Source organism: Ctenocephalides felis, unplaced genomic scaffold (assembly GCF_003426905.1).
Source record: "Ctenocephalides felis isolate EL2017-DRISC unplaced genomic scaffold, ASM342690v1 CF-g0.4_SCAFFOLD_01886, whole genome shotgun sequence".
Classification (NCBI taxonomy): domain Eukaryota; kingdom Metazoa; phylum Arthropoda; class Insecta; order Siphonaptera; family Pulicidae; genus Ctenocephalides; species Ctenocephalides felis.
The window spans coordinates 97,261,699-97,273,957 of NW_020538040.1; the positions used below are offsets into that span (position 1 = coordinate 97,261,699).

The 12,259-nt window shown below is 30.4% G+C and overlaps 1 protein-coding gene across 1 annotated transcript in view; it reads right to left on the reverse strand.

Moving 5' to 3' along the window:
* Positions 1-359: 359 nt before the first annotated feature.
* The window catches only part of LOC113375564 (serine/threonine-protein kinase 32B), a 97,399-nt gene continuing 85,499 nt past the window's right edge, over positions 360-12,259 (reverse strand). Inside the window, exons 9-10 of the mRNA XM_026615497.1 lie at positions 3,060-3,317; positions 360-773 (exon numbers count right to left, since the gene is read on the reverse strand). Of these exons, the coding sequence (XP_026471282.1) occupies positions 360-773; positions 3,060-3,317 (672 nt within the window). The remainder of the gene's footprint in view (positions 774-3,059; positions 3,318-12,259) is intronic.

Genomic DNA, 12,259 nt, shown 5'->3' on the forward strand with positions numbered 1-12,259 from the left:
AAAATCTTTAAAAGACATTTAAACGTAAAAATATGCAAAAATATTCCTTTTCAAAAATTAAAGTTCAAAAGTTTTATACTGATCACTATCGATTATACTGACTACAATCGATTGTAGTATTTCTGATTTAAAAATTTGATTCGTAAGCTGTTTTTCATTGTATACTTAATTTACTACTTTACTTACTTTGAATAGTATTCGTCATTTTAAATTATTTATGATCAGTAGTTCTCTTCGTACCGAAGTTGAAAAAAAATGGTCACCTCAATATAATAATGGTTGACATTGGTTAAATGTTAGAAATGTTACAAATTTGGTCTTGCTAAAGCTTTGGCAGCTGATAATACAAATTTAAAAAGTCAAACAGGGGAAGGCGTTCTATCTATAAAATCTAAACTAATGGATTTATCTTCTGGTTTGAGAAGAACATTGTCACTTGTTTTCTTATTATCATAGATTGAAGAATCATTCGTTGTACTTTCAAAATTGGTTTCGTTGTCGCATTCTCGAATAATTCCAACATCAGTAACCAGGGTTAACTTCTCCTTCTGTATTTCGTGTTTCCTTCGACCAGGACGCTTGTGCCCGTTGCCTACTGCGTCGTCGGGTCTCAGCTGCTGCCCCTCTTGATCTGATGCCTCCATTGCTTGGAGCAGTTCCCGCTCCCAAGCCTTTTCTCGAGATTCGCGCTCGCGCCTCTTTAATTCCTGACAACGGTTGTATACGAGGAATTCGGGCAAATCGAGCTCTTTTCCAGTAGGTCCATCACAATCCTTTCAAAGATATATTTGTTAAAAATTTTAATAACACTAAGATTTAGATTTGATTTTTATTAAATTATATTTTTTGTCATCAAGCACATGTGTTATGATTTGCATAATTGTGACAGAAAGAATTAAATTCAGATATAATTTTATTAAAAAGTATGATATAATTTAGACTAATAATAGTATGTTTTAGAGGCTTTGGAAAAGTTTCAATTTTTTTCATTTTCTATATTATCATAACCATAATATGCTATATCATGTCATATAATAACATTACTAATCTATTTTTTTTTTATCATTTCTATGCTTGAATTTGATGCAAAGTTAAATTTTTTGTTGAGTAAGCGCCGATTTCCTTCTCATGGGCGACAACAATAAAATTTTATAACCTTTATAACTCAAACGTTATTGATCGACGAATTTGAGAACATCTCTGTATTTTGCCATATGGAAACATAAAAATAGAGTTAGATTTTAGTATTACTAACGATCGAAACCTATAGTTCATGGTTTTGCGAAGTCGATGGAAACGTTATAGATAGTTATTGTTATTGAATCTCGCAGTTCATTCGCTAGTTGGTAATAGTTTATTAAAATCTACATATTACAACTTAGAGGATTGCTATTTTGTAAATTATGCTCATTGATAAATCAATACAAAATTCTGTATGTTAGCATTTTCGTTGACAGAGTAATATTATATATTAACTTACTATTACATACAGGGCCGGTCCTGCCTTGCATGCGATGCATGCAAAAAATGCGGGCGCACGCCTTAGGGGGCGCCAAAACGAGATTCGAAAATGAAATTGATAATATATTATTATTTTTTTATATTTTTTTTTGAATTGTTTGTAATAAACAATCTAACTTAACTATGGATACGGAGACACAAAAAGCATATTCAGTTTGCAATGTGATATCAGTAGAAACAATTAACCGATTATTAACTCTACAAGTTAGTAAATTATTGTTCTGCTTATTGTTTAATGTATTTACTACATTTTTTCTTCGTTTGAAGTAAATGTGAAATCGAAAAAAAATTATCTAGTGTTCATCCCCTAAGCGCAAACCTACGAAAGTTCAAATTAATTATTGGGCGTTATTGATGAAAAATTGCGAGCTGATTTATTTGAAACGGTACTTATTAAAGAAATATATACTAATTATAATAGAAAAATAGAAAATGGGGAGTTAGTGCTTAGAAAATGGATTGTTTATTCCGAGAAATTGTATTGTAACTTTTGTTTTTGTTTCAAATGTTTCGCATCTGATGAACTTTGAACGTTGAAGACATGCGTGGTTAGTGTTATGAAAAAATCCAAAAATGACTTTGGAACAAAAATTGTTGAGCTTTTTTCATACCTAGTGGTGCCCATACTTTAAATTTAATTATTAACTATGCAAAAATAATATAGATACAAATACAATCAGTTTTTTTTTTTCAATATTCAGGAAATATATGATTTCTTCGCATCTTTTACTGATCTTTGGACAATACTTTTAAAATACGGTAAAAATTTAACTTTAAAACAACAATCTGATACTCTGAATCTAATGATGAATCAATTCGGCTTCTACGATATCAATAAGGAGAAGTTTACGATGCACTTTTTAATATTGTAAATACAGAAAAAATAAATTAAAATAAAATTTTAAAATCCTACGTGAAATACGAGAGTTACGTTAAAAATGAAAGGCTAGTTTTTTTGATCAATTTGCTTAACAGAATAAATCGCATAATCAATAAGTAAAATGTTCAAATGTTATTAATGTTCAAAACACAAACATTAATATAATACATATGTTAGAAATACTTGGTAATTTAAAAATGTTTGATTACGATCAACCCGCGAATTGCCTCGATTTTCTAAATAAATTTAAAATCCATGTATTTTATACGCTTTTAAATTATATCTAATTTTTTCTTACGATTAAAAATTAATTGAAAAATGTACGTAAATATTTATATACTTTTAATGATAAACTGTTAAAACAATTAAAATTATTGGGGGGGGGGGGCGCAAAAACAAATTTTGCATGCGGGCGCTGAGGACTCCAGGACCGGCCCTGATTACATAAATAGCTCATCCACTAAGTGCAACGAGACTACGTTGAATTATTATACTAATAATTATTATACTTTTCAACGTTAACAAAAAAAATTCTGTTCAACATAATTTATTTTATGCCTCAGCGCTTTTTGGCCTTTTTGTTATAAACAGAAAATTTTATTAAATGCCCACATATTATTTTCTTTAAAACAATAAATGTATTAAGGTTAGCTTTTACCACATCTATACTCCTCAGCGACTCCTTAACAGATCGTTGTTTTGCCAGCCTCTTTTTCTTTTTGTGCAGCGGCTTTGTCTCTAGTATCATCTCTTCTAATTCAAATGTTGGATCACAGTTCAGATGGTCTCTTGGAGGACTATAAGCCGGTTTAATTTTCTTTTGTAAAACCAGGTCCATATCTATTCCGCGGACAAGATTTAATTTTCGAAGTCGTTGCAAATTAGATACCCTTTTGCTTGGATCGTGACATAACAGCTAAAACATTAAAATAAATATTAATGATTATATATTATATATAAATGATTATTAGTAAATTAGTAGATAATGAATATGAATATAAGAAGAATTATGATAATGGTATATTTGTTACGATATAACAAATAATGAAAAAAAACTAGTTGTGCATGGCATCGTGACTTACGGCAAATTGCTGGAACTTCTCGTACCACAATGAAATATTCGAAGAATAAAATTTAGTAATTTTTTTGATATTTTGACGTTTCAGAGATTTCTGTACATTTTAGTATGCTTTAGAAAAAATGGATGTGTGTGTATGCATGAGAATGTGTGGATACAATTTTTTGTCAACAATTTTGGACTAACGGATCAACTGATTTGAATGATTCATAAAGCAATCGATTCCTGTTGATAGGGAATGCTGATTTGTTCTCAGCAAAGACAGTTCCAGCCGTTCTCCGAGCTAAAAGTGCAAAAAATGACAGGTTTTTGATTGGGTTTTTGGATTTTAATTTTAACTCGAACTAAAACGTTAATGTTTCAAATAAATAATTTTACTTTGCAATTATGATTCCTTATTTTAATTCCGGTTGATTAAATTTTGTTTATTTATTTTCTTTATTTTTCATGTAAACATATATAAATGTTGTCGTCCAATTTATAAACTATTATATTTTGTCTATAAAATACGAATAATGAAAATTACAGCATTTATAATAATCTGTTTGCAAACATTTGAAATCCTCGAATATTTCATTACGGTATGAGAAGTTCCAGCATTTTGCCTTAAAGCACGATGCATACACCACTAGTTTTTTCTTTGTTTGAGCAGCAATTAAGACTTAATGGGCCAATAAATTGTTGTGAAGATATTTCTTCTCTTTTTTTAATAGTGATAATACCAGCAATGCCGGGCGAGGGATACTTTTACTAGAAAACTTATTGCTATCAACATCCAAGTGAAAACCGATGTACCTACTACTTGACATCGGGCTGTTCGAGGCGGGTATTGAACTCCTGATTGAAATCTCATAGCCCTAACTACTAATCTACAGAGTAGCATTTATTTCTCAGTTAAATAGATAAATTTTAATTATTCTCATCATTGATTGTACGTTGACAAAATAATTCAAGTAAAACGATCAAGAGTAAAGGGCTATGTAAAGTATAATATTATATAATTCATGAATGTGTGACTGAGTCGTCTATTATTGAGTGATAAGAAGAGTTCATTAAATTTGTTACTTCCTCTAACTGATAACATTCGTATCTCTATATCAACTATTTAGTGAATCTCAAAGACCATGTGACATGAGTTTTTAAATGATTATCTACAAAATATTTTGTTGATAATAAATATTACAACAGATTGAGAAGACAAATAGTGTTGACACTTAGGATAACAAACAAAAATTATTTTTTTAAAAATTATACTGAATTAAATGTATGAATTTGATTTAAATTCAGTTTAATTTTCAATTCATTTATCAATATCATAAATTGATATATGTTACATGCACCACTTAAAATATTTATAGTAATTGTTTTTTTTATAATATGTTTCAATAAATTTTATATTATAAATCTTCAATATAATTTGGAAAAAATGTAAAAATTTTAAAATTGTAGATTTTCACTGAAAAGCTGTTATGACATCTGTGATCACAAGTAAATGACTGATCCTGGTTCTGTTCTCATCTTATAATTCACACAAGATCCAAGAATATTGTGCTCAATATTTTTTTGATATATATTATTTTGCAATTACATTTCCATACATTATTATTTTTACCTTCCCGTAGGGCAAGTTATAGTAATCGCAAAAAAATCGAAAATAAAATTTTTTATATATCTTTACGTTTCAAAGGTTTCTGAATATTTTGGCATGCCTTAGAAAAAATGGACGTATGTGTGTGTGTATGCGTGTGTGTGTGCGAGTGTATGTGCGGATACAAATTTTCGTCGACGATTTCGGGAACATCGATCAACCGATTTGAATAATTCAAAAAGCATTCGATTCGTATTGATAAGGAGACGTGCTGATTAGTTTTTGTGCAAAAAAGTGCCAAAAATGGTAACAGTTTTTAGGAGAACGGAGCGTCCGATTTTAATAATTCAAAAAACATTTTACTTGTATTGACAAGATAAAGAATTGATCGAATTTTCATGAAGGCAGGTCTAGCGGTAGCGGGGATCTAATAAAAAAAGTAAAAAAAATGCCATTTGGCGGTCAAAAATGATCATTAGACATATGCACATCAACTTATCAGATATTTTATAGAAATTTCAACAATAAGTATAATTTTTTTTTACATTTCTATGGGTTCCGTACCAATGCTTTTCCGTTAGGCGGCGCGGCACTTAGGCGCTTTGTCATATCGTCTCTATGCAGTTCAAGCAGTACGATTGCTTTGAAAAAAAGTTCAGAATTTCCAAACTATGCCAAAATGAAAAAAACATTTTTTTTCAAAAAAATTTTTTGTTTTCAAAAAAAAATTTTTTTTTTCAAAAAAAAGTAATTTTTTGTCAAATTTATAGTTTCTCAAAAATCTAATTTTTTCTAAGTAATTTTTTTTCAAAAATGTTAATCGTTTTTAAAAAAATAATAATTTTTGGTACGGGAAGTTCCAGCAATTTGCCTTAAGGCACGATGCCATGCGCCCCACTAGTTTTATATATTTATTGCAACAGCAATCAAAATTTAAGCGTCCAATAAGCTTTCATGCTTTTTTTTTCAACGTCGCTTTTTAAAAAGCCATCTATCTGTTTGCCCACCTCTATTTGATCAAATTTTAGAATTGCTCTAATAATGATAGCTTCTAACTAATAAAAATATTATATTAGATAATTATTTAAATATTATTATATAAGTCGTAAGCTCCAAATCCAAAAATACTGTTTTAAATTTATTAATAATTATTTTTGTAATATATCTTTATTTTATGAAGTATATTTATTTTTATTTTTATTCCATATAAAAATGAATTAAATATATAAAATTAAATGTAAATTATGATACAAAAAATTATGTTAATATATTATAATTGCATACGTATTGCCAGGGCCGGTCCTGGGGTTCCTAGCGCCCGCATGCAACTTTTTTTCTAGCGCCCCCCCCCCCAAAATTATATAAATATTTGCATATTTTCCTATGTGATTCTTCACATAGGATTTATTAATTATTTTAATTATTCTCGATTTAGTACTCAAATAATTAGATATAATCTACAATCATATAAAATATATCCATTTTAATTTTATTTAGAAAACCGAGGCGATTCGCTGGTTGATTATAAAAAATATTTTTAAATTTTCAATTATTTATAACGTATGTGCAATTATAATATTTGGGTTTTAAAACATTTTACTTATTTATTATGCGATATATTCTATTGAGCAAATCATGCCAAGAGAGCTAAAAAAACTAGCTTTCCATTTTCAATCATAAAACTCGTATTTCATGTTGGATTTTTAAAATTTTAATTTAATTTAATTTTTCATCAATTACAATATACAAAATTGCGTCGTAAACTTCTCCTTATTGATATTGTAAGAGCCGAATTGTATTCATCCATGTTTTCCCGTTATATTCAGAGTATCAGTTTGTTGTTTTAAAGTTAAATTTTTAACGTAGTTTAGAAGTATTGTCCAAAAATCAGTAAAAATTGCAAAGAAGTTACACATTTCTTAAACTATATTGAAAAAAAATCTCATTATATTTGATGTGTATTATATCTGCATAGTTAAAAATTTAGAGTATGGACACCACTAGGTATAAAAAAAGCCTTAAGATTTTCGTTCCAAATTAAATTTTGCTTCCATTTTTCATGTGTTCCATTTCCATAACCCTAACCACGCATATCTTCAACATTCAAAATTCATCAGATGCGAAACATTTGCAACAAAAGTAAGAGTTACAATTCAATTTTTCGGAATAAACATGCCATTAAAGCACTGACTCCCCTTTTTTCCGATTATAATTTGTTTATATTTTTTAACAAGTTCTGTTTCAACTAAATCAGCTCGCAATTTTTCGTTAATAATGCCCAACAATTAATTTAATCTTTCGCAGGTTTGCGCTTATGGGATTGAACACTAGATAATTTCTTTTTCGATTCCACGGTAACTTCAAAAAAAGAAAAAATTGAATAAGTAGATTAAGCAATAAACAGAGCTGTTATTTACTAATTTGCAAAATTATTAATCGGTTAATTGTTTCTACTGATATCACATTGCAAAATAAATATGCTTTTTGTATCCCTAGTTAAGTTAAATTATTTATTACAATTTATTAAGTATTCTAGATTTTATATAAATAAATCCAGATTTTATATAAAAAAATATAAATATTATATTATAAATTTAATTTTCGAAACTCGTTTTGCGCCCCCTAAAGCGTGCGCCCGCATTTTTTGCATGCATTGCATGCAAGGCAGAACCGGCCCTAAGTATTGCTAACTTAATACAAAACATCACTAACATATCACTTTAATATAGGGTAGAGTACGGCTTAAAGCTCCGCGGGTAAAAAGGTCTAAGACCGACATCTCAAAAAAAAAATAAAGTTAGGATTTTTTTAACAACTATAATTGAAAGTAGAGGGATAAATATGTATAACGAGCCATCACTTTGACTCTTACGACATCGCTATCAGGAGATAAACGGTCAATGTTTAAAAGTCCATTACAAAAGTATTTTCATTCGTTGTTAGTTTTTTTTATTGTGATCACTGTTGCTTAGTTTACGACAACAGTGGGGTAACAGTCTATAGGGTAAAAAAGGACAGATGACATATTTTCACAAAACATATTTCTATAATTAGTAATTAATTCAGAATTTTGCTGGGCATAGTTCAATAGTTGTTTGTTTGATACGTGCTATGTGTTATGATGTAGTACATTTGATTTAGAGTCTTTAGACAATAGTTCTTAGGTTTAGAAACTTTAGACAATATAATTGCTTAAAATTAAATTGGACTCTTGTGCTTCGTCCTACCCTACTTTGCAATCCAGCAAAACCGAGTAAGGTATATTTTTATTTATTGTCGTCTCTAGTTTCAAGTAAAAACCGAAGTCATAGCTGCTCGACATTAGGCTATCCGAGGCGGGTATCGAAACTGAAACCTCTTCCATAGCTCTAACCAATATGTCTGGGGAAAGCGTCATAATCAATTTTAATTTATACTATTGATCTATTAGCACTGTTTTGTATTTGAAGAAATTTAGTTAAAAAAAGTTATCAACATTATTAACCTTTTCGCTACGGCAGTGTTTTAAGCAGGAGTGACATAGCTATACGAAACAGCAAACCGCCAAGTAGAGCTACTTGGCCCAACGACGTATTTTAACCCCTTAACTAACGATTTAGATTCGAAACTGTTGACCCAAAGCAGTACAAGCTGGCGCAGCGTTTGTGGCTATTGTACCACACAGTATACAGTTTATCACAAAAATAAAAATAATTTTGTGTTTTATAGTTTCGTATAAATAAATATTTTGTAATGCTTGCGATTACCGTGCCGGGCCATGGCCGTAATGCGTACTATTTGCTCCTGGGCCTATTATCGTTCAGCCTGGACATCGTACGCGGGCTCTGCTCGTCATTGTAAGTTAAGGGGCTAAGATTTTCCAATTATTATCGATAAAATTGTATTTAACTAGTTGGTTTGGTATTTAGCCTTGAGGCAAATTACATGAACTTCCCGATATGTGTAAATAATCGACTTGATCAAAAAATGTGTAAATAATATACTTCATCAATCCTACTTTAAAAAAAAACGATAATAATTCTAGCAAAGTTTGACGAATTTTTAAAATTAAACTACTTGTTGTAAGGCCGTAGCATTACAGTAAGTTCTATAAGACCATGATGTATATTGCCAAAAAAAGTTCCATGAAAATCGGCTTCAATTTTTTTTTCAACAGTTCATTACAAGAAAACGGCTTGGTAGATTTTCACCTAAAATTAATCAGCATCATTCCCAACTAATATCTTTCGAACAGTTTTTGATTTTTTAAAATCGGTTCGGTAGGATGAGCTGAAATGTGGACGAAAATTTAACACTTTTTTTCAACATTTAATTACAAGAAAACGGCTCGGTAGATTTTCACCTAAAATTAATCAGCATCATTCCCAACTAATATCTTTCGAACAGTTTTTGATTTTTTAAAATCGGTTCGGTAGGATGAGCTTAAATGTGGACGAAAATTTAACACTTTTTTTCAACATTTAATTACAAGAAAACGGCTCGGTAGATTTTCACCTAAAATTAATCAGCATCATTCCCAACTAATATCTTTCGAACAGTTTTTGATTTTTTAATATCGGTTCGGTAGGATGAGCTTAAATGTGGACGAAAATTTAACACTTTTTTTCAACAGTTAATTACAAGAAAACGGCTCGGTAGATTTTCACCTAAAATTAATCAGCATCATTCCCAACTAATATCTTTCGAACAGTTTTTGATTTTTTAAAATCGGTTCGGTAGGATGAGCTTAAATGTGGACGAAAATTTAACACTTTTTTTCAACATTTAATTACAAGAAAACGGCTCGGTAGATTTTCACCTAAAATTAATCAGCATCATTCCCAACTAATATCTTTCGAACAGTTTTTGATTTTTTAAAATCGGTTCGGTAGGATGAGCTTAAATGTGGACGAAAAGTTCAACACTTTTTTTCAAATTACGAAGAAACGGCTTGGCAGATCGTTGCACAAAACTGACAAACGATAGTCCTCACCGAAATACATCAAATGGCTTTTAAATTTCTAAAATCGGTTCAGGCGTTTTTGAGAAAACGTCGATCAAAAGTCTAATTTTGACAAATGCCAAAAAGACCATACTGATTTTTGCAAACTTTGACGAATTTTTAAAGCTGAACCAGTTGTCGTAGGGCCGTAATATTTTAGTATGACCTAGAAGACTGTGGTATCTATCGTCAAAAAAATAATCATAAAAATTGTCAAAATTTTTTTTTTTTAAACTTTATTACAAGAAAACGGCCCGGCCGATCTTTACCAAAAACTAATCAGCACGATTCCCAACCAATATCTATCGAACGGTTTTTGAATTTTCAGAATCGATTCAGAATTGCGGGCTGAAACGTGGACGAAAAATTTTTCACTTTTCTGCAATTTACAAAGAAACGGCCCGGCCGATCGCCGCACAAAACTCAGAGACGATAGTCCTCATCGAGATACATCAAATGGCTTTTAAATTTTTGAAATCGGTCCAACCGTTTTGGAGAAAACGTCGATTTACGGCAAAAAATCTGTTCACACACACACACACACACACACATACACACACACACACACACACACACATACTTTTTCCAAATTTGGTCTCATTCGATTCAGAATGGCTCGAAACGTCGAGAAAACATAAAATTAGCGATTCGGATTTTTTGATGAAAACATAAACTTCTCCTTCGGGAAGTTAATAATTTTAGCAAAGTTTGACGAATTTTTAAAATTAAACTACTTGTTGTAAGGCCGTAATATTACAGTAAGTTCTATAACACCATGATGTATATCGCCAAAAAAAGTTCCATGAAAGAAGGATTAAATTTTTTTTTTCAACAGTTAATTACAAGAAAACGGCTCGGTAGATTTTCACCTAAAATTAATCAGTATCATTCCCAAATGATATCTTTCGAACAGTTTTTGATTTTTCAAAATCGGTTCGGTAGGATGAGCTTAAATGTGGACGAAAATTTAACACTTTTTTTCAACAGTTAATTACAAGAAAACGGCTCGGTAGATTTTCACATAAAATTAATCAGCATCATTCCCAACTAATATCTTTCGAACAGTTTTTGATTTTTTAAAATCGGTTCGGTAGGATGAGCTTAAATGTGGACGAAAGTTTAACACTTTTTTTCAACAGTTAATTACAAGAAAACGGCTCGGTAGATTTTCACCTAAAATTAATCAGCATCATTCCCAACTAATATCTTTCGAACAGTTTTTGATTTTTTAAAATCGGTTCGGTAGGATGAGCTTAAATGTGGACGAAAATTTAACACTTTTTTTCAACAGTTAATTACAAGAAAACGGCTCGGTAGATTTTCACCTAAAATTAATCAGTATCATTCCCAAATGATATCTTTCGAACAGTTTTTGATTTTTCAAAATCGGTTCGGTAGGATGAGCTTAAATGTGGACGAAAATTTAACACTTTTTTTCAACAGTTAATTACAAGAAAACGGCTCGGTAGATTTTCACCTAAAATTAATCAGTATCATTCCCAAATGATATCTTTCGAACAGTTTTTGATTTTTCAAAATCGGTTCGGTAGGATGAGCTTAAATGTGGACGAAAATTTAACACTTTTTTTCAACAGTTAATTACAAGAAAACGGCTCGGTAGATTTTCACCTAAAATTAATCAGTATCATTCCCAAATGATATCTTTCGAACAGTTTTTGATTTTTCAAAATCGGTTCGGTAGGATGAGCTTAAATGTGGACGAAAAGTTTTTTCGAATTACAAAGAAACGGCTTGGCAGATCGTTGCACAAAACTGACAAACGATAGTCCTCACCGAAATACATCAAATGGCTTTTAAATTTCTAAAATCGGTTCAGGCGTTTTTGAGAAAACGTCGATCAAAAGTCTAATTTTGACAAATGCCAAAAAGACCATACTGATTTTTGCAAACTTTGACTAATTTTTAAAGCTGAACCAGTTGTCGTAGGGCCGTAATATTTTAGTATGACCTAGAAAACTATGGTATCTTTCGTCAAAAAAATAATCATAAAAATCGTCAAAATTTTTTTTTAAAAACTTTATTACAAGAAAACGGCCCGGCCGATCTTAACCAAAAACTAATCAGCACGATTCCCAACCAATATCTATCGAACGGTTTTTGAATTTTCAGAATCGATTCAGAATTGCGGGCTAAAACGTGGACGAAAAATTTTTCACTTTTCTGCAATTTACAAAGAAACGGCTTGGCCGA